At 44.5% G+C, this 23,043-nt stretch overlaps 1 protein-coding gene across 3 annotated transcripts in view; it reads right to left on the bottom strand.

The window, feature by feature from the left end:
• Positions 1-23,043, bottom strand: part of arhgef10la (Rho guanine nucleotide exchange factor (GEF) 10-like a) — a 127,148-nt gene that overhangs the window by 99,622 nt on the left and 4,483 nt on the right. For 2 of the 3 annotated variants that reach the window (XM_041888422.2, XM_041888423.2), the window contains exons 2-7: positions 14,074-14,358; positions 13,191-13,218; positions 6,780-6,967; positions 4,069-4,173; positions 3,675-3,805; positions 892-990 (exon numbers count right to left, since the gene is read on the bottom strand). In XM_041888422.2, the coding sequence (XP_041744356.2) occupies positions 892-990; positions 3,675-3,805; positions 4,069-4,173; positions 6,780-6,967; positions 13,191-13,218; positions 14,074-14,353 (831 nt within the window). In that variant the 5' untranslated portion in view covers positions 14,354-14,358. The remainder of the gene's footprint in view (positions 1-891; positions 991-3,674; positions 3,806-4,068; positions 4,174-6,779; positions 6,968-13,190; positions 13,219-14,073; positions 14,359-23,043) is intronic. The other variant, XM_041888424.2, reaches the window with a different exon arrangement.

Below are 23,043 nucleotides of genomic sequence, written 5' to 3'. Positions count from 1 at the left end.
AGGACAGAGCCAGGAAACACTGCACAGTAATCCACAAGGAGAGGACACTGGATGCATCAAGCCATGAATACCACCATATGCGCCTCTCAGTTGGTCTGTAACTGTCTGATCTAGTCTCTAGTCAGGAAGTCTATGAAGAGATCATAAATTCTGCTAAACACAAACCCCACCCTGAGCATCACTGAGGCCCGGCAGACTCATGTGATGCCCACAGAGCCAGAATATACCCATGGTGATGGTATTTTTAAATGATGCCACTTCAGGAAACTAGGTTATCAACTGGGAGCAACTGGCAACGTGTTTATGGATGTAAATGTGTTTTACTTATTCATGTGTCCCCAAAACTTGTCCTGATACTAAACTAGAAGGAGAGAGACAAATCTCTCATGAGAGCGACAGTTTGGAGAATAGCACAGAAACATTAGTAAGGACAGGATGGTAAAGAAAGTGAATCATGTGAATAACTAATCAGGTATAATGCACTTCAAACTACAGCAGGCATATTTTGGCTTTGGTCATTGTAATCCTTGCATAGCCTCCTGGGTGCTGTAATTTTGAGTTCTAAGTTGATATACCTTGGTGTCAAGTTGTGTTTTCTTACTGCCAGTGATATACATTGGTGTCATGTTATGTTTTCTTACTGCCAGTGATATACCTTGGTGTCATGTTGTTTTCTTACTGCCAGCGATATACCTTGGTGTCATGTTGTGTTTTCTTACTGCCAGTGATATACCTTGGTGTCATGTTGTGTTTTCTTACTGCCAGTGATATACCTTGGTGTCATGTTATGTTTTCTTACTGCCAGTGATATACCTTGGTGTCATGTTGTTTTCTTACTGCCAGCGATATACCTTGGTGTCATGTTGTGTTTTCTTACTGCCAGCGATATACCTTGGTGTCATAGTTGTTTTTCCCACCCAGCCTCATGGCTATTTCACGTTTGGTCCTGGCACAACGCTCCCTCAGCCGACGCACGTCAGGGGAGTACTGCTACAGTACCGGGAACACCACAGGTGTTGGGGCAGTGTGGTGTGAGGCAGGTCAGGGCAGGTGGCGTTAAACCACACAGCAGGGCACAGGGATGAAGGAAGGAAGATGAGACAGCGGGAAATTGAGAGAAAAGGATCAAGACAAAACAAGCAAGGCAACACCTGGATTAATCACAAGGATGGAGAGCGGAAGCTTAGAGCGCTGCGCTGGTCAAAGGGTAATGTCAGCCTAGACTAATAGCAATGATCTTGGTGAAGGAAGTGAGTGCAGGAGGGGAGGTTGAGGCAGACATGAAGAGGGAGGAGGGGATGTTCATAGGCTACCTCCTGCTGTGATATTCATTTCAGTAAAGCCACCATTGTTTCTGCCCAAACATAACAAGCAAGTGTTCATAACAAGCAGGTCATCGCTCCCCTCTGTATAATGATGTCATTTCATAGAATGTTTTCTAAATCTATGTGTCAATAGCACCAGCTCAATCAAATATTTTTTGCCAAAACTTCCCCATACTGTACTCTACATACACTACCAGTCAAAAGTTTGGACACACCTACTCATTCAAGGGTTTTTCTTCATTTTTACTATTTTTTACATTGTTGAATAATAGTGACAACATCAAAACTATGAAGTAACACATATGGAATCGTGTAGTAACCAAAAAAGTGTTAAACAAATCAAAATATATTTTATATTTGAGATTCTTCAAATAGACACCCTTTGCCTTGATGACAGCTTTGCACACTCTTGGCATTCTCTCAACCAGCTTCATGAGGTAGTCACCTGGAATGCATTTCAATTAACAGGTGTGCCTTCTTAAAAGTTAATTTGTGGAATTTCTTTCCTTCTTAATGCATGTGAGCCAATCAGTTGTGTTGTGACAAGGTGGGGGGTATACAGAAGATAGCCCTATTTGGTAAAAGACCATGTCCATATTATGGCAAGAACAGCTCAAATAAGCAATGAGAAACGACAGTCCATCATTACTTTAAGACATGAAGGTCAGTCAATACAGAGAATTTCAAGAACTTTGAAAGTTTCTTCAAGTGCAGTCTCAAAAACCATCAAGTGCTGTGATGATACTGGCTCTCATGAGGACCGCCACAGGAATGGAAGAACCAGAGTTACCTCTGCTGCAGAGGATAAGTTCATTAGAGTTACCAGCCTCAGAAATTGCAGCCCAAATAAATGCTTCACAGAGTTCAAGTCACAGACACATCTCAACATCAAATGTTCAGAGGGGACCGTGTGAATCAGGCCTTCATGGTCAAGTTGCTGCAAAGAAACCACTACTAAAGGACACCAATAAGAAGAGTAGGCCTGCTTGGGCCAAGAAACAAAAGCAATGGACATTAGACTGGTGGAAATGTGTCCTTTGATCTTGAGTCCAAATTTGAGATTTTTGGTTCCAACCGCCGTGTCTTTGTGAGACGCAGAGTAGGTGAACGGATGATCTCCACATATGTAGTTCCCACCGTAAAGCATGGAGGAGGAGGTGTTATGGTGTGGGGGTGCTTTGCTGGTGACACTGTCTGTGATTTATTTAGAATTCAAGGCACACTGAACCAGCATGGCTACCACAGCATTCTGCAGCGGTACGCCATCGCATCTGGTGTGGGCTTAGTGGGACTATCATTTGTTTTTAAACAGGACAATGACCCAACACACCTCCAGGCTGTGTAAGGCCTATTTTACCAAGAAGGAGAGTGATGGAGTGCTGCATCAGATGACCTGGCCTCCACAATCCCCCGACCTCAACCCAATTGAGATGGTTTGGGATGAGTCGGACGGCAGAGTGAAGGAAAAGCAGCCAACCAGTGTTGGAACTCCTTCAAGACTGTTGGAAAGCATTCCAGGTGAAGCTGGTTGAGAGAATGCCAAGAGTGGGCAAAGCTGTCATCAAGGCAAAGGGTGGCTATTTCACGAATCTCAAATATAAAATATATTTTGATTTGTTTAACAATTTTTTGGTTACTACATGATTCAATATGTGTTATTAACATTTACATTTAAGTCATTTAGCAGACGCTCTTATCCAGAGCGACTTACAAATTGGTGCATTCAACTTAGGATAGCCAGTGGGACAACCACTCCTTTTTTTTTGTTTTTTTGTTTTGTTTTATTTTATGGGGGGGTGGGGGAGGGGGGTAGAAGGATTACTGTTATTCCATAGTTTTGATGTCTTCACTATTATTCTACAATGTAGAAAATAGTAAAAAAATTAAGAAAAACCCTTCAGTGAGTAGGTGTGTCCAAACTTTTGACTGGTACTGTACATGGTATATAAAAAGGGATGAGACTGGATCAAGTCTGACCAGAATAGAGCACAACGTCAATGATATACTGCCACCATGTGGAGGAGAGAGAGAGTCACCTGCTGTATGGTTATAACATACCGCACCTAGACAGTGTCATGACTTTGATGCCTTTCAAGTGAGAATAAAGCTTGTTTATTCTCAGGACACAAAGCGAGAAAATTAACCCACCCAGACAGGGCTGATACATGTTTCATGTTCTTTGTATTTTCCCCACCAGTTTCTCACATGAATAGAGCAGTAGCATTGGGTGAAAAATTCTCTTTGAGTCATGTCTTATGCATTGAACATAAACACAAAAATCCAAACAGACACCAGGCAGATAGACAGACAGACAGACAGACATATACAATAGAACACCATCTCTCCTACCTTGCTGCGGGTTGGTAGTTTGCTCTCGGTATCAGACTGCTCGTCGTAACTTTCAAACTCACTGGAGCTCCAACCGTTGCCTGCACCCTGGGGCACTTCTTCTCTGTGCACATCCTCATAGATCATATCCCCTGACACGCACACACACATATATATACTGACATCAACAAAAGCACAAAGACTGTACAGTGATCCAAAGACTGACAGTGCATTGTTAGACAGCAGATCCTCAAGCTCAATCAAGCACAACGCAGTATCTAAGAGGAACCAAATCGCATTTGAACCCATGTCTGATGTGCATTGATCCAAAGACTCATGGTGCAGTATCAGACAGGGGAGACATCCAATAAAAGCAGTCAGTGGCCCCAGCCCCTGCCCCTGCCCCAGAACTCACCTTTGTCAGGAGAGAGTGGTCCCTCACAGGGCACGTCATCATAGATCACCTCTGGGCTCCCTGTCTGGAGCTTTGCATTGGCCTCAGCATCATCCACACCTTCACCTATTGGGGAAGACAGTAAGGACCAGTCACAATTCCAAACCTCAGAGCCAGGTGGAGGGCCTGTCAGTGATTATTTTGCAAAGCAACAAAACTTCAAGAGCAAAACCACAAGCTTTTTCCCCCAAACATTATACCCCAAGGTTCTGTCACTTCTATGTAGTAATTGTCAATTCCATTTACATCAATTAGATGTATATCATAGTGTTGAAAACATAAACAGTTAATTGATTATATTAGCAGGGACATAGTACTGTTATTTGTGTTAAGTTGTGCTGTGGAATTGTGGCAGCATGATTATATCCACCTTGTTTGTAATGTACCGACCCTATCTCCACGGTCCGCAGGATTTGTCATTAACTGCTTTGAGAGTGTTTCAGCCTAATTTATCTTAGGGGCTTTATTGATTTGTTTTTAAATTGTGATTTGTCTGGAATGGTTCCTTATAAACCTCAAACATCAACAATCACTGGATTCAATTAATCTGATGAGAGATGTGTATTCTGACATGGATTAGCCACCACGGCTCTATATAAGGTTCTAAATCACCTTGGACACAGTCCAAGAGAGAGACAAAACAGACAGTGTTCTTCTACAACAATAGGGATTACCTACGCAAGCGTGCACACACACAGACACAGACACATCCTCTCTCTGTGAAGAATGTGTACCGAACGAAAAGGGAATAACTGAATCAGCCTGACTATCTGCAGATCTGCAAAGTAACTGACTCAGTCTTCTGAGAACAGTGCTTGTTATTTCAAACAGCCTGATTGTATTTCTTCAAGCTGAGTTTATTTTCCCCAACAATCCCAGAAGGAAACACAACAGAACTCAGGCAAGTTTCATCTTGGTTTGGTGAAACACTTTTTAGCACAGTATGGCATTGCTTGATGGTAGTCCTGGGATTAGGACTCAAACTGGTCTTAATGTTAGGACCAGAAGCAAGTGTAAAGGTGGTATTGAACTCAATGACGGAGAGCCCAGTTACCAGAATCTATTAATCGGTTACAAATGTACTATTACACTGTAGTAATACAGTACTGATAGTAACACAGAATATCCATACTGTAGTATGAATAAATTGCCACAGTGTTATCAAAGTTCATTTGTCGAATAGATTTGTATCAGTCTATTGGAATGTTGGTCAGGATGCTGAAATTAAAGTTCTACAGCTGCACCATTGAGAGCATCTTAACTGGCTGCATCACCGCTTAGTATGGAAACTGCAAGGTACCCGACCGCAAGGCGCTACAGAGGGTGATGAGTACAGCCCAGTACATCACTGGGGCCGAGCTCCCTGCCATCCAGGACCTCTATACCAGGTGGTGTCAGAGGAAGGCCCAAAAAATGGTCAAAGACTCCAGCCACCGAAGGCATAGACTGTTCTCTCTGCTACCATATGGCAAGCGGTACCAGTGCACCAAGTCTGGAACCAGCAGGACCCTGAACAGCTTCTACCCCCAAACCATAAGACTGCTAAACAAGACTGCTAAATAGCTAATCAAATGGCTACCCGGACTACCTCATTGACCCCTTTTTCCAATAACTCTCTTGCACTGACTCTATGCACACACACTGGAATCTACCCACACACTCACATATACTTACACTGACTGACACCCCAACACACACACACACACTACATACACTCACACACACACTTACCACATATGCTGCTGCTACTGTCTATTATCTATGCTGTTGCCTAGTTACTTTACCCCTACCTATATGTACAGTACAAAGCTACCTCAATGACCTCGTACCCCTGCACATTGACTCAGTACTGGTACTTCCTGTATATAGCCATGTTACTTTTACTCATTATTGACATTTACTGTGTATTGTAAGTAAGCATTTCACTGTTAGTCTACGCCTGTTGTTTATAAAGCATGTGACAAATACAATTTGATTTGATTTTGTTCACAGGCTTGAACAGAGAGGTATAATGCTATTGGTTGTTGGCTATAAACAGGCAATGGTTCATTAGCCATATCATGGTGCCAGTAGGCTACCTATGACACGTTGGTCCACTGAAAACACAACAACCCAATGGTACCCAATTATAGAAAAATAATGATAGCACTCCTAACTGATCACAAAACGGAGGTACACTTTGTTAAATCAGATTTTGACAGTATCCATACATGATGACTAACATTTTTACACCACATTTAAGGTAGATTACTATTATAAACCTCAACTGAGGCCTACATTTATCAATATCGACAAGAACAGGGAGTAAAGTGGAGCAGGGCTTAGTCAGGCTCCTTACAGAGTCTTTTAGTGGACCACCTTCAAATAGCCTAATGTCAGCCAGAGCAATTTCCCTTGGTGGAAATAGACCAATAGTCCACTATTGATCCTCATCCTGAATTAATTGAATTCATGTCATGTCCATGTTGAAATCAAATCATGGGAGGGAGAGTGTGTGTGCTCGCCATTGCCCTCTGGAGGTTCCACGCAACGATTACAGACCAATACAGTTTTGTTTATTCCTTTAAAACAATGGTGGTGAAGGTTATGAAGGCCTATACTGTAATTGGTGTAAGCTTGCTCTCCTCTGTCTATATCATGTTTCATGTATCTGTATCTATGCAGTTCTGTACCTTCAGAGTGTTCCCTCAGGCTGGAGCTCTTCTTCTCCGTCTCCACACTATGGTCCTCCGAGTCGGTCTGGTTCTCCACAGGTAACACGTCTCTAGGACCAGACCCTCCCTGGGACTCCTCCAGGGGCTGCTCTCCCACTGAAGGTGCTGCAGCAATGGGCTCAACGAGCTCGACCGGGCCAGAGACCCTGGAACATATCAGACAGAGTAGGGAAAGCAGTTATGACCACTCTAGCCTGGGTGCTGTGTGGCTCATTACAAGTGAATTGCAGTTTGGAGGAGGAGGAGGAGGAGCCGGGGGCAAAGGGTCTGAAGCACTGCCGTCTCAGCATGCTAACGCCTCGATCATACCGACAGTGTCATTGCGCAAAATGGTACGCAGCATCATCTGGAAATGTGTGCAACAAAAGTTCAACATTCACCTTCTGCTACCATTTCTGTCAAGCCGTCTACGCATTCAATTTGATGCATACGTTCGATAAATCCAATGTATGCACCACACAGAATGCACTGCAACTGCTTCTGCAATACAATGCTGCAAGGCAAACACAGCGTTCCATTGGAAATGAATTTACTTCTGGTGTACCAAAACGCAATGACGCTGTCGATGTGATCAAGGCGTAACACTTCCTTAAACCTGCCACAGCTATATGTTCCTAGTGCAGCTCATTTCTGCTAGGTTGGTCAGTCCTATTCACTGTGGTGTGATGATTCTGCTGACTTCTGTTGTGAGGGATGGAGAGAGTCATCTGATCCAGGTGAACTCATGTGAGACCATGAATATGATATTGTGACCGTACCTCCTGCTTGTTATATTAACTGTGAGCCATGAAAGTTCCCCCTAAACGATAGCCATTGATCACCTGCCATACCTAAAGCCTGACCATAATAATGACTAGATTGAAATAAAAACTAGCCCTAGACTATTGCCTTTGAGACATCTCCCAATACTGATCTTGTAGGTATTCTGTAAAGAGCTACCACTTGCTTATGTTTTCAAGCTACCAGTGAGAGTTACAGCAATCCTCCCACATGCTTGATTATACAGCTAGATCTGGGATGGAGGAGAAACCAATCTCATTAAATGCATCCCTCCCACCATCCCTCTCGGCTATGCCAACAGCCAGAAAGTCAATCAGTCAGCAAAATACTGTATCAGTCAGCAAGATACTGTACCTCTCCCCTGTTCCAGGCATGCCTGACAGTCCACAATGTTTACAGAATTACACAGTTTAGTAGTGTAGGAAATATTTTGTAGCCAGAAATAGCTTGCCAGATTTTCTGTATATATCATTGCGTTACCTTCTTTGGCAAGACAACAATAAAAGCGTTAGCTAAAGCTTGTTTGAGTAATGTTGAAACTTCAAATCCACTTTCTAGTAATGTCTGCTAATAAACGTTTCAACTCTTCACCTTCACTGCCTCCCCCAAAGACACCAGACTCAGTCAGGAAGCAGCGCACAGGAATGGCATATTACAGCCAAGAATTTTTACAGAGTAATGTCTACTCAAGCAGTTTTCTATGAATAAGAGCTTTCTAAAATAAATTATTAGAAAAACGATGCTGGGGTAGAATGTGGCTCAGCGTAAGTAATGCCTCACCATGAAACCTGTTCTGTAAAATTCATACAGAATGCATGTCTCATTACTGTGGTTTCAAATGGGGATTTAACAAGAACACTTTTTGAGAACACATACTATTTCAATGTTTAAAAGACTGGAAAAGTATATATTTTATGGTTAATCTTTGTAGGCCTACGCCCTTCACTTGTCTATACAAGCCCCTGTGAGTCATAGGCCTACAGCAGAAGAAAAGGCAAACGTTTTTCAATGCAAATAGAATAGACTGAGGCACAGTGTGAGCAGCCTGAATGCAAGGCCTTAGATGTGTTTCAACTCCCTCTAACTACAGAACACAGTCGACCAGGGAGCCTTGTTTACTTGGCTTTCCTCTTGTCTCTCTGGAAATAGTGCTGACCATGCTGATGATGGGCTAGCTAGATCTTCATTGTAACAACAGTTACTATAACGAGTCTAACCTAGCACCGGAGGGGATGGCTGCCGGAGGGGATTGGCTGCCGTTTTATGGACTATTAACCAACCGTGCTATTTTGTGTGTTTTTTCGCATTGTTTGTAACTTATTTTGTACATAATGTTGCTGCTACCGTCTCTTATGACCGAAAAGAGCTTCTGGACATCAGAACAGCAATTACTCACCTTGAACTGAACGAATAATCTTTCTTTAATGAGTCGGACGAGAGGGATTTGCTCCAGACACCCGACAGGGCCCTCATCCCCTTCATTCGCAGTAGAAAGAAAAGGAGATTTCGTGGAAAGATATCGGGGTGCCTGGTAAGGAGCCGGCGACAAGTGGCTAATCTTCCTTTGCCATCGATACTATTGGCCAACTTACAATCGCTTGATAATAAAGTGGACGAACTACAAGCATGTATATCCTACCAACAGGACATGAAAAACTGTAATATCTTATGTTTCACCGAGTCGTGGCTGAACGAATACATGAATAACATACAGCTGGTGGGTTATACACTGTATCGGCAGGATAGAACAGCAGCCTCTGGTAAGACAAGGGTGGTGGTCTATGTATATTTGTAAACAACAGATGGTGCACGATATCTAAGGAAGTCTCAAGGTTTTGCTCACTTGAGGTAGAGTATCTCATGATAAGCTGTAGACCACACTATATACCAAGATAGTTTTCATCTATATTCTTCGCAGCTGTATATTTACCACCACAAACCAATGCTGGAACTGAGACCCCACTCAATTAACTGTATACGGCCATAAGCAAACAGGAAAACGATCATCCAGAGGCGGTGCTCCTAGTGGCCGGGGACTTTAATGCAGGGAAACGTAAATCCATTTTACCTAATTTCTACCAGTATGTTAAATGTGCAACCAGAGGGAAAATAAACTCTAGACCACCTTTACTCCACACACAGAGATGCGTGCAAAGCTCTACCTCGCCCTCCATTTGCCAAATCTGACCATAATTATATCCTCCTGATTCCTGCTTACAAGCAAAAACTAAAGCAGGAAGCACCAGTGACTTGGTCAATAAAAAAGTGGTCAGCTGAAGCAGATGCTAAGCTAAAGGACTGTTTTGCTAGCACAGATTGGAATATGTTCCAGGATTCTTTCGATGGCATTGAGGAGTACACCACATCAGTCACTGGCTTTATCAATAAGCACATCGATGATGTCGTCCCCACAGTGACTATACGTACATACCCCAACCAGAAGCCATGGATTACAGGCAACATACGCACTGAGCTAAAGGGTAGAGCTGCCGCTTTCAAGGAGCGGGACTCTAACCCGGAAGCTTATAAGAAATCCCACTATGCCCTCCGATGAACCATCAAACAGGCAAAGCGTCAATACAGGACTAAGATCGAATCGTACTACACTGGCTCCGACGCTCGTCGGATGTGGAAGGGCATGCAAACTATTACAGACTACAAAGGGAAGTTAGCCGTGAGCTGCCCATTGACACAAGCCTTTCAGACAAGCTAAATTACTTCTATGCTTGCTTCGAGGCAAGTAACACTGAAACATGCATGAGAGCATCAGCTGTTCCGGACGACTGTGTGATCACGCTCTCTGTAGCCAATGTGAGTAAGACCTTTAAACAGGTCAACATTCACAAGGCCGAAGGGCCAGACGGATTACCAGGACGTGTACTCCAAGCATGCGCTGACCAACTGGCAAGTGTCTTCACTGACATTTTCAACCTCTCCCTGTCTGAGTCTGTAATATATACATGTTTCAAGCAGACCACCATAGTCCCTGTACCCAAGAACACTAAGGTAACCTGCCTAAATGACTACCGACCCGTAGCACTCACGTCTGTAGCCATGAAGTGCTTTGAAAGGCTGGTCATGGCTCACATCAACACCATTATCCCAGAAACCATAGACCCACTCCAATTTGCATACCGCCCCAACAGATCCACAGATGATGCAATCTCTTTTGCGCTACACACTGCCCTTTCACACCTGGACAAAAAGGAACACCTATGTGAGAATGCTATTCATTGACTACAGCTCAGCGTTCAACACCATAGTGCCCTCAAAGCTCATCACTAAGCTAAGGACCCTGGGACTAAACACCTCCCTCTGCAACTGGATCCTGGATTTCCTGACGGGCCGCCCCCAGGTGGTAAGGGTAGATAACAACACATCTGCAACACTGATCCTCAACACGGGGGCCCCTCAGGGGTGCGTGCTCAGTCCCCTCCTGTACTCCCTGTTCACTCATGACTGCATGGCCAGGCACGACTCCAACACCATCATTAAGTTTGCCGATGACACAACAGTGGTAGGCCTGATCACTGACAACGACGAGACAGCCTATAGGAAGGAGGTCAGAGACCTGGCCGTGTGGTGCCAGGACAACAACCTCTCCCTCAATGTGATCAAGACATTCTCATTGACGGGGCTGTAGTGGAGCAGGTTGAGAGCTTCAAGTTCCTTGGTGTCCACATCACCAACAAACTAACATGGTCCAAGCACACCAAGACAGACGTGAAGGGCACGACAAAACCTATTCCCTCTAAGGAGACTGAAAAGATTTGGCATGGGTCCTCAGATCCTCAAAAAGTTATACAGCTGTACCATCGAGAGCATCCTGACTGGTTGCATCACTGCCTGGTATGGCAACTGCTCGGCCTCCGACCGCAAGGCACTACAGAGGGTAGTGCGTACAGCCCAGTACGTTACTGGGGCCAAGCTTCCTGCCATCCAGGACCTCTATACCAGGCGGTGTCAGAGGAGACCCTAAAAATTGTCAAAGACTCCAGCCACCCTAGTCATAGACTGTTCTCTCTGCTACCGCCCGGCAAGCGGTACCGGAGCACCTAGTCTAGGTCCAAGAGGCTTCTCAACAGCTTCTACCCCCAAGCCATAGGACTCCTGAACATCTAATGAAATGGCTACCCAGACTATTTACATTGCCTGGGTAAGCATTTCACTAAGGAAGCATTTCACTGTAAGGTCTACACTTGTATTCGGCGCATGTGACAAATACAATTTGATTTGATTTGATTTAACAACACACCACCTGCTATAGCAACTGCATCTTGCGTCTGCCCCCTGTCAGCGTACACAGGTCTGTAATACAGTATCTGTGTCTTTTGTAACATTGTTTACTTGAACAGCTTGCAAACCCAGCTTGCAGATCTACCACTAAGCAGAATACTGTGCAGAGCAGACAGCAAGGAAGTGTGGAATGCAGGAAAAAGGAGTGTTGTAAAGTGGGGTTTCTTAGGTGGAGTGTTAAATGTGTGCCCCTCTAGTGTAAGGTTACAGCTCAACTGAACATAAAGCAGAGCCATATAAATGTCAAGTGTCAAGTTGTCATGGTGACCATTGTCCAGGACTTTTAATCTTAAGGGTGTCACTTAATGAAAGGTATCTGTCAAAGGTCCTACAGATGCAACTAGACACACGCACACACACACACACAAACACAATACCACTGCTTTCCTGAGTTGAATAGACCTGTAGACATGTTATGCATGTTCTGCAACAATGTTTATATTACAAAGTGTTCTTTGTGATGCAAAAATATCTGAATCTGAGCTGAAACAGACACACAGAGCAAACGCGCTGACACACACCTTACACCTTGTTGGCGGAAAAAGCTATTAATAGCTCCACTAGGAAAGGGAGAATATTGACCCACAGTGGAACAGTGTACTCAGCAGAAATCTTCCAGAGGAGAAATCGCAGAGACCACAGTCCCTTCTCTCACAATCCAACCCTGTTCAAACACACACACAGAGAGATACACACAAACACACACTATCACAGTCACTCACATACACCCCTCTTCTCAGCACAGGAAAGCCCACAGGAATGGCAGGCCCTGGCTCTCCTATCGGCACAGGTTTCCCAGCACACTTCCTAGCACACCATCATGCTGGGACTTAACCAAGACCAGTGGCCCCTACCAAGACAGGGACCACAAATTTAAGAGGGTGATACATTACACTGGTTGATAACATGTTTATAATGTACATTCTAGTGAACCCCCTAACTCATATACAACTTTTTATACTGCAAACTGCTATAACCTGCAGACTACAGAGTACCTGTTAAGGCTACTGATTCAATATGTTAGACATGGAAGAGTTTTATTTCCAACATAGCCTCAGTCACATATTTGCCATCTCCTTTGACTTCCTTTTCCAAACATATCAGTCCTAAACCTTTTTACTTTGACACGCCCTTCCTCTATGAAAATAGAGATGTATCTGATTTTGGGTCATGCTAATACAGTACATTGATAACCTAATGAAGACAGATGTTTCCTCCTACGAGGCCAAACCACACAGCCCCTGAAGATGTAATGCAGATTCCAGCATACTGTGAAAGCAGGGAGTCTCTTACCGCCTGGGTGGGTCGATAACTGGAACATCTGTGGGGAGAAATGAAGCGGGAGACATTAGCCAAGAAAACCTTTTCTTTTATAACTTCATGTTTGTGTTTGTTACTATAACTTGTACAACGGGTACCATATGGGAAGGACAGTTAAAAAGTTTGGAATATATCTAAATAGGTCTCAATATGAGCCAAACTAAACAAAAGTATTTCTTATTTGATCTTTACTTTATCTTAATTGACCTTGTTTTATGAATAGAGCGGTCAGTCCTGTGTCTCCAAGAAGACAATCTCTGATGAAAACAGACCACGGGAATTTTATTGTGAGCAGTATATAGGTCCTGTGTGTATATCAGCTTTTATGGAAGATATTCCTGTCCAAAATATTATTTAATTTATCCAGAGACAATGTGAACCCTCTCATCTGACCTGGGAGGGCTAAGTCCCAGCCTTACGCCCGTCTCCTCCACCATCCGCTGGGTAACAAGCTTCCACCGTACAGCATCATCAACCCCAGAATTCCCCAGTGCAGCGGAGAAATGCTCCACAACCCACTTAACGGATTACTACACGTAGTAGGCTTTGTGAGAAGTATTTTAACTAAGCACTAATCACTTAATTTTGTCAGACAGAAGTTCACATATATTTAAATCTCCCTCTTTAGCAAGGAGTGTAATTAACAGAGCTTGTTTGGCAACATGACTCAGTCAGGTAGTCAATAGCATACTGATATCAACCAGAGTTTCACTGCTCTTTATCCAATTAGAACCCGTCTCTCTTTATGACTGTCTGTCTGAAGCTATTATGAAATCCCTTTAAGAACTGGCAGCACCTTATGAGACCAGTGGAGAAGAGTCACTCACAATGTGTTGTAATAGAAAGAACACTTTACCTGAAGAGGCCATGGAGACTTGTCCCTGGGAGGGGTTGTCTTCCTGACCAGCAGGGGGCATTGCATTGAGGTGCTGTTGTGAGTGTGCAGGGGGTGTTGTTACTGCATTGTCCTGTGGTTGCCTTGTGGCCTTCATAGATGACTCGTTTGATGTTTGACTGGCTTCCACTGGGTCTTTCTCCTCATCAGCACTGTCGTCAAACTCAAACTTCTCTCCTTGTTCTTCATCTTCCTCCTCCTCTTCCTCCCTCTGTTGCTGCTGATAGGTCACAGTGGACATAAGCTCTGGAACAGAGAGCAGAGACAAAGGGATAGTACAAATGTTGAAGAAGAAATACCAGAAATAATGTTCCTTGTCTGACAAAACCTGACATGCACCTGACTTCCCAAAATTAGCTACAATTTATAAACTGATAGGAGTTTTTGTTTACAAAGTAAACACATATAAATTGTTAAATGTATAAATACACAAACCACAAAAAGTACTAATAAAGTGTACTAACATACCTATGTAACTACCATGAAAATACAAAGGTATTAAGACACTTCAAGTGGAACCTCCTTTTCAAATACATGATAAATTATTTTGGTAAAGCCTATTTACTTTGTGCTCTTTTTTCAATTACTAATCGTTGTTTAAACTTTACACAGTACTAAGACTCTAATCTGTAGTTTGTGTATGGGTGCTGGCAACTATCAGGATGAAACTTAAAGGTGGAATCATGTTGGAATGGGTTCCAGTTCCCCCTATTACAAAATTGTTTTAGTTTGTTTTAGCCATTGGTGTAAAGTACTTAAGTAAAAATACTTGAAAGTACTACTTAAGTAGTTATTTGGGGTATCTGTACTTTACTATGTATATTTTTGGACAACTTTTACTTTTACTTCACTACATTCCTAAAGAAAATTATGTACTTTTTACATTTTCCCAGACAACCAAAAGTACTCATTACATTCTGAATGCTTAGCAGGACAGGAAAATGGTCAAATTCATGCACTTATCAAGAGAACATCCCTGGTCATCCCTACTGCCTCCGATCTGGCGGACTCACTAAACACACATGCTGTTTAGTGAGTCCGTGTTGGAGTGTGCCCCTGGCCATCCGTAAATAAATTAACAAAGAAAATGGTGCCGTCTGGTTTGCTTAATATAATTAAATGATTTTTACTTTTACTTTTGATACTTAAGTACCGTATATTTAAAACCAAATACTTTTAGACTTTTACTCAAGTAGTATTTTACAGGGTGACTTTCACTTTAACTTGAGTCATTTTCTATTAAGGTATTTTTAGGTTAAATGCGGAAGACACATTTCAGTTGAATGCATTCAGTTGTACAACTGACTAGGTATCCCCATTCCCTTTCCCTTTACTTTTACTCAAGTATGACAATTGGGTCCTTTTTCCACCACTGGTTTTAGTTTCATTCCAATCTAAATTCCAGAACAAACAATGGTGTGAGACATCAGACTTGTCTCACAGCAAACGTTATTCTGGGACACTGAAATTAGTATAATATGTTACATTTGGTATGGTTACATAAGACAGAAGGTGTCACGTTCGTTGAAGGACGGGTCAGACCAAGGCGCAGCGTGAAATGCATACATGTTTATTTAAACGATAAACACACGAACAAAACAACGTAACGTGAAGTCCTCAGGCTAAACACAAAACAAGCCTACACACGGAACAAGATCCCACAACTAATGAATGCCAATAGGCTGCCTAAGTATGATCCCCAATCAGAGACAACGAGCGACAGCTGCCTCTGATTGGGAATCACACCCGGCCAAACATAGAACTACACAACCTAGAATGCAACATAGAAAAACTAACATAGAATATCCACACCCTGACTCAACATACAAGAGTCCCATGAGTCAGGGCGTGACAGTACACCCCCCCCAAAGGTGCGGACTCCGACCGCACCAACCTGACATGACAGGGACGGGTCCGGGTGAGCATTCCGCCTCGGAGGCAGATCCGGCTCCGGGCGTGACGACCACATTCTCTTAGCCTCCCCGTTACGCCCCAGGTCTGGTCTGGACCTCGGCGCGCTGCTTCCCCTCTCCTTCCTCCCACGATACTCCAAGCCCTGTCTGGACCCTGGTGTGGGAGACCCCGAACCTGGAGAGGGGCTGACGTCTGGGTCTGGACTGGAGCCGCTGACCGGAGCTGGACTAGGCACCGGTGGAGCGGACTGCTCTGGCTCCGGAGTTGAGCCTCTGACCGGAGCTGGACTGGGCACCGGTGGAGCGGGCTGCTCTAGCTCCGGAGTGGAGCAGCTGACCGGAGCTGGACTGGACCCCAGTGGAGCGGACTGCTCTGGCTCCGGAGTGGAGCAACTGACCGGAGCTGGATCAGGTACCGGTGGAGCGGACTGCTCCGGCTCCGGTGGAACGGGCACGGGCCGTGCCGGACTGGACACACGCACCACTGACTTGGTGCGAGGAGCAGGCACGGGCCGTACCGGACTGGGAACACGCACCACTGGTCTGGTGCGAGGAGCAAGAACGGGCCGGGCCGGACTGGCGACACGCACCACTGGCTTGGTGCAGGGAGAAGGCACGGGCCGTACCGGACTGGGAACACGCACCACAGGTCTGGTGCGAGGAGCAGGAACGGACCGGACTGGGAACACGCACCACTGGCTTGGTGCTGGGAGCAGGAATGGGCCGGGCCGGACTGGGAACACGCACCACTGGCTTAGTGCGGGGAGCAGGAACGGGCCGGGCCGGACTGGGAACACGCACCACTGGCTTGGTGCGGGGAGCAGGCACGGGCCGGACTGGGAACACGCACCACAGGTCTGGTGCGAGGAGCAGGAACGGGCCGGGCCGGACTGGGAACACGCACCACTGGTTTGATGCGAGGAGCAGGAACGGGCTGGGCCGGACTGAGGACACACATCACTGGCTTGGTGCAAGGAGCAGGTACGGGCCGTACAGGACTGGTGAGGTGCACTGGAGACCAGGAGCGTTGAGCCGGCACAACACGTCCTGGCTGGCTGGCTGCCCACTTTCGCACGACACGTGCGGGGCGCTGGCACAGAACGCACTGGGCTGTGAATGCGCACTGGCGATACAGTGCGTATCTCTGCATACATGGGTTCCTCTATTAACCCACGCTCCTTATGTTGCGTAACCAGTTCCTCTCTCCGTGCCTCTACTTCCTCCTTCTCCCTACGAGCCTCCTGCAGTGCCTCCTCTTGAATGGAGCTCTCCCGCTCTATTCTTGCTATCAGCCCCCGTAATATGGTGGCCTCCTCTCTTACCCTGCAGATCCGATCCTTCTCTCTCTCTCGGCACTCCTCCTCCAGTGAGGACTCCTCCGGGAGCCCCCACGAGTTAGGGAACAGAAACTCATCATCGTCGTCATCCTCCGACTCCTCAGTATAAAACTGTTCCCACTCTTCTTCCCATGGTCGTATGGACTCAATCTGGAAACCCACCGGGTGCAGTGGTCGGGGCTCTTCTCTCTCGCTCCCTGACCACTCCTTTAGCCCCCCCCAAAAAAAATATTGGGGCTGCCTCTCGGGCTTCCACCTCGGCCGGTGCCTTCTGTGTTGCCGTTGCTCCTCTCTAAACCGGGCCTCCACTGTCTCCTCCCAAGGACGGCGATCCATCCCAGCCTGAATCTCCTCCCATGTACAGGATCCCTTTCCATCCAGGAATATCCACACCCTGACTCAACATACAAGAGTCCCATGAGTCAGGGTGTGACAGAAGGTTACTTAAGGCAAAAACGAAGTAGGGTGGTTGGTCGGGGTGGATGGGTAGGTGTATAACGTGAATGTCTAGCAACCCAAAGGTTGCGTGTTCGAATTTCATCATTGATAACTTTAGCATTTTAGCTAATTAGCAATTTTGCAACTACAGTTGAAGTCGGAAGTTTACATACACTTAGGTTGAAGTCATTAAAACTTGTTTTTCAACCACTCCACAAATTTCTTGTTAACAAACTATAGTTTTGGCAAGTCGGTTAGGACATCTACTTTGTGCATGACACAAGTTATTTTTCCAACAATTGTTTACAGACATATTATTTAACTTATAATTCACTGTATCACAATTCCAGTGGGTCAGAAGTTTACATATACTAAGTTGACTGTGCCTTTAAACAGCTTTGATAATTCCAGGAAATGATGTCATGGCTTTAGAAGCTTCTGATAGGCTAATTGACATAATTTGAGTCAATTGGAGGTGTACCTGTGGATGTATTTCAAGGCCTACCTTCAAACTCAGTGCCTCTTTGCTTGACATCATGGGAAAATCTAAAGAAATCAGCCAAGACCTCAGAAAAAGAATTGTAGACCTCAACAAGTCTGGTTCATCCTTGGGAGCAATTTTCAAACGCCTGAAGGTACCACGTTCATCTGTACAAACAATAGTACGCAAGTATAAACACCATGGGACCACGCAGCCGTCATACCGCTCAGGAAGGAGACGCGTTCTGTCTGCTAGAGATGAACGTACTTTGGTGCAAAAAGTGCAAATCAATCCTAGAACAACAGCAAATGACCTTGTGAAGATGCTGGAGGAAACAGGTACAAAAGTATCTATATCCAAAGTAAAACGAATCCTATATCGACATAACCTGAAAGGCTGCTCAATAAGGAAGAAGCCACTGCTCCAAAACCGCCATAAAAAAAGCCAGTCTACGGTTTGCAACTGCACATGGGGACAAAGATCTTACTTTTTGGAGAAATGTACTCTTGTCTGATGAAACCAAAATAGAACTGTTTGGCCATAATGACCATCGTTATGTTTGGAGGAAAAAGGGGGCAGCTTGCAAGCCGAAGAACACCATCCCAACCGTGAAGCACGGGGGTGGCAGCATCATGCTGTGGGGGTGCTTTGCTGCAGGAGGGGCTGGTGCACTTCACAAAATAGATGGTATCATGAGGAAGGAAAATTATGTGGATATATTGAAGCAACATCTCAAGACATCAGTCAGGATGTTAAAGCTTGGTCGCAAATGGGTCTTCCAAATGGACAATGACCCCAAGCATACTTCCAAAGTTGTGGCAAAATGGCTTAAGGACAACAAAGTCAAGGTATTGGAGTGGCCATCACAAAGCCCTGACCTCAATCCTATAGAAAATGTGTGGGCAGAACTGAAAAAGCGTGTGTGAGCAAGGATGCCTACAAACCTGACTCAGTTACACCAGCTCTGTCAGGAGGAATGGGCCAAAATTCACCCAACATATTGTGGGAAGCTTGTGGAAGGCTAAACAAAACGTTTGACTCAAGTTAAACAATTTAAAGGCAATGCTACCAAATACTAATTGAGTGTATGTAAACTTCTGACCCACTGGGAATGTGATGAAAGAAATTAAAGCTGAAATAAATAATTCTCTCTACTATTATTATGACATTTCACATTCTTAAAATAAAGTGGTGAACCTAGCTGACCTAAGACAGGGAATTTTTACTAGGAATTGTGAAAAACTGAGTTTAAATGTATTTGGCTAAGGTGTATGTAAACCTCCGACTTCAACTGTACTTACTACTTTTTAGATACTTTGCAACTACTTAGCATGTTGGCTAACCCTTCCCCTAACCTTAACCTAACCCCTAATCCCAACCCTAACCCCTAGCCTAGCTAACTTTAGCCACCTAGCTAACATTAGCGTTAGCCACCTAGCCACCTAGCTAACGTTAGCCACAACAAATTGGAATTCGTAACATGTCATACGTTTTGCAAATTTGTAACATATTATACGAATTGCAATTCGTAACATATCGTACGAATTGCAATTTGTAACATATCATAAGAATTGTAATTCGTAACATATCATAAGAAATTTTTATTTATTTATTTTTTATTTCACCTTTATTTAACCAGGTAAACCAGTTGAGAACAAGTTCTCATTTACAACTGCGACCTGGCCAAGATAAAGCAAAGCAGTGCGATAAAAACAACAACACAGAGTTACATATGGGGTAAAACAAAACAAAGTCAAAAATACAACAGAAATACATATATATACAGTGTGTGCAAATTTAGCAAGTTATGGAGGTAAGGCAATAAAATAGGCTATAGTGCAAAATAATTACAATTAGTATTAACACTGGAATGATAGATGTGCAAGAGATGGTGTGCAAATAGAGATACTGGGGTACAAATGAGCAAAATAAATAACAATATAGGGATGAGGTAGTTGGGCGGGCTAATTTCAGATGGGCTGTGTACAGGTGCAGTGATCGGTAAGGTGCTCTGACAACTGATGCTTAAAGTTAGTGAGGGAGATAAGTGTCTCCAGCTTCAGAGATTTTTGCAATTTGTTGGTTGAATGGATGATGGAGATCCACAAATGAATACATACCATATCAAACTTAATTTATCATACTAATTAGAGTGTCCCGGATTTACATTTACTATGTTACGCCAGGTTGGAAACATTAGGCTCATACTATTTACATAGAAATGTATTGAAATACAAAATAACATTTAGACGACTGTAAGAGATTTTGCAGGGAAACAGTCTATTCCTGGATTCACAGGCAAAACTAGGTCACTAAGTCCTTTCACTGGATCATCTGATCAAAAGAAAAACCACAATAGTTAAGTCTGGTCAGAGTTGAGTTGTTGTGAACACTATGCTGTATTACCTACATTACTGAATGTGGGTCACTAGTAACAGGTTATTTTGACTAGTTTGCTTTCTCAGGACTGAAAAATTCCAATCCTTTAAGCATGGCAGAATTATGGCTGCCTCCAGAACCACAAAGGAAGGACAAATGGACAAATGGCTGAGAAAGGCTGTTAGCATAATTAAACAGTCTGAGAGGGCTTACCTGAAGATTAATAGAGATATCTATACCCTGAGAGTGATGCGCCCATTAGTTTTTTTTTTGTCATTTTAATAGGGTATTCCTCTCACTACATACAACGTGTCTGGCCTAAATACCTCAACCTCATAGCTGGGGGGGTTTCCCTACATGCAGAGGGCGGCTCTGTATCCGTAGCAGAGCACCACTCTTGAGTCCTGGAGTTCTGGTGAAGTCTCATAGCACAGCATCTGCTTTACATTTTGATTAGTTTCCTCTGCAGGAACATTCCTGACCCTGATAGGCCTGTTTGCACGCCCCCTTGGGGAATGACAGCATAGGGTACAGTGGGGTGGACCCAACCATGGGCGGCTATGCGGGAAAATAGTTTGGAGCTGGCCCATTTGGAGATCATTGCACAATTCGTTTTCATCCCAAATCCTCCCCTGAATACAAAGTCTGACTCAACAATGTCAATTACGATTTTACAAGCCTCATCAACACAAGCAGTCTCCTGACAGTTCTATGAGGAAATTATGTCAGTTTTAGGGAGTGAGGTGCTATAATGTTGTTGGCATGGTGATGGCTTGAAACTACACAGGGATACTTTTCTAGTCTTAATTTGAGACGTATTAAACATGAGTGGCAAAGTAGGCCAGGTTTGAGAATTGCAGTCACTTTTCTTCAGGGGTAATACTAAGACCATATCCTCACTCGGTCGGTGCAATTCTAGTCATGTGTGGACCCAGCCCACCATGGGCTCTATCCTCTTCACTGTACCACAAACCCAGTTTCTCCAGCCGGCCCACTTACTGCTCTAATAAATAATGAGCCTTTTGTAGGGGAAAACCTCTGCTCACCCTCAGAAAGCATTGTTTCTGCATTGGTCACTGAACTGCTGGGCTGTCTGGGAGTTAGATCACAGGTCAGAGGGTCACGGCCATGTTGTGCTGTATGTGATATGTCAGAGCCAGGCTCTGCTCAGTATAATGGAGGATCTGTGGGATAAAATCAATGAGAACTGCTCCTCCCTCCGAGTGAAATACTTTAGTAGTCTACCGCCATGTATAAAACCAGGGTTTTTCCAGAGGAGGAAAGGCAGGACTGGCAAAATAATGTTTAATAATAAGTTCTGTTGGTGTAATTGATCTGATCTTTCGAGCAGAGCGTCCCCTAAAATCTTTGACATTGAGCAATATTGATTAAATACTCTAGCAATGGCACATCTTACAGTTACTAGGACACAATACAATTGCACAATGAAAATGAATGAGCTCATGTCGAGCTAAACCACTTCTATGCTCGCTTCGAGGCAAGCAACACTGAAGCATGCATGAGAGCACCAGCTGTTCCGGATGACTATGTGATCACGCTCTCCGTAGCCGATGTGAGTAAGACTTTTAAGCAGGTCAACATTCACAAGGCCGCAGGGATTACCAGGATGTGTACTCCGAGCATGTGCTGACCAACTGGCAAGTGTCTTCACTGACATTTTCAATATGTCCCTGACTGAGTCTGTAATACCAACATGTTTCAAGCAGACCACCATAGTCGCCATGCCCAAGGACTCTAAGATAACCTGCCTAAATGACTACCGACCCGTAGCACTGACGTCTGTAGCCATGAAGTGCTTTGAAAGGCTGGTCATGGCTCACATCAACACCATTATCCCAGAAACCCTAGACCCACTCCAATTTGCATACCGCCCCAACAGATCCACAGATGATGCAATCTCTATTGCACTCCACACTGCCCTTTCCCACCTGGACAAGAGGAACACCTACGTGAGAATGCTATGAGGGCACGACAGGTTGAGAGCTTCAAGTTCCTTTGTGTCCACATCACCAACAAACTATCATGGTCCAAACACACCAAGACAGTCGTGAAGAGGGCACGAAAAAGCCTATTCCCCCTCAGGAGACTGAAAAGATTTGGCATGGGTCCTCAGATCCTCAGAAAATTCTACAGCTGTACCATCGAGAGCATCCTGACTGGTTGCATCACCGCCTGGTATGGCAACTGCTTGGCCTCCGACCGCAAGGCACTACAGAGGGTAGTGCGTACGGCCCAGTACATCACTGGGGCCAAGCTTCCTGCCATCCAGGACCTCTATACCAGGCGGTGTCAGAGGAAGGCCCTCAAAATTGTCAAAGACTCCAGCCACCCTAGTCATAGACTGTTCTCTCTGCTATCGCAC

The sequence above is a fragment of the Coregonus clupeaformis genome, chromosome 10 (genome assembly GCF_020615455.1).
Source record: "Coregonus clupeaformis isolate EN_2021a chromosome 10, ASM2061545v1, whole genome shotgun sequence".
Classification (NCBI taxonomy): domain Eukaryota; kingdom Metazoa; phylum Chordata; class Actinopteri; order Salmoniformes; family Salmonidae; genus Coregonus; species Coregonus clupeaformis.
This window is presented reverse-complemented; position numbering and strand designations above follow the sequence as displayed.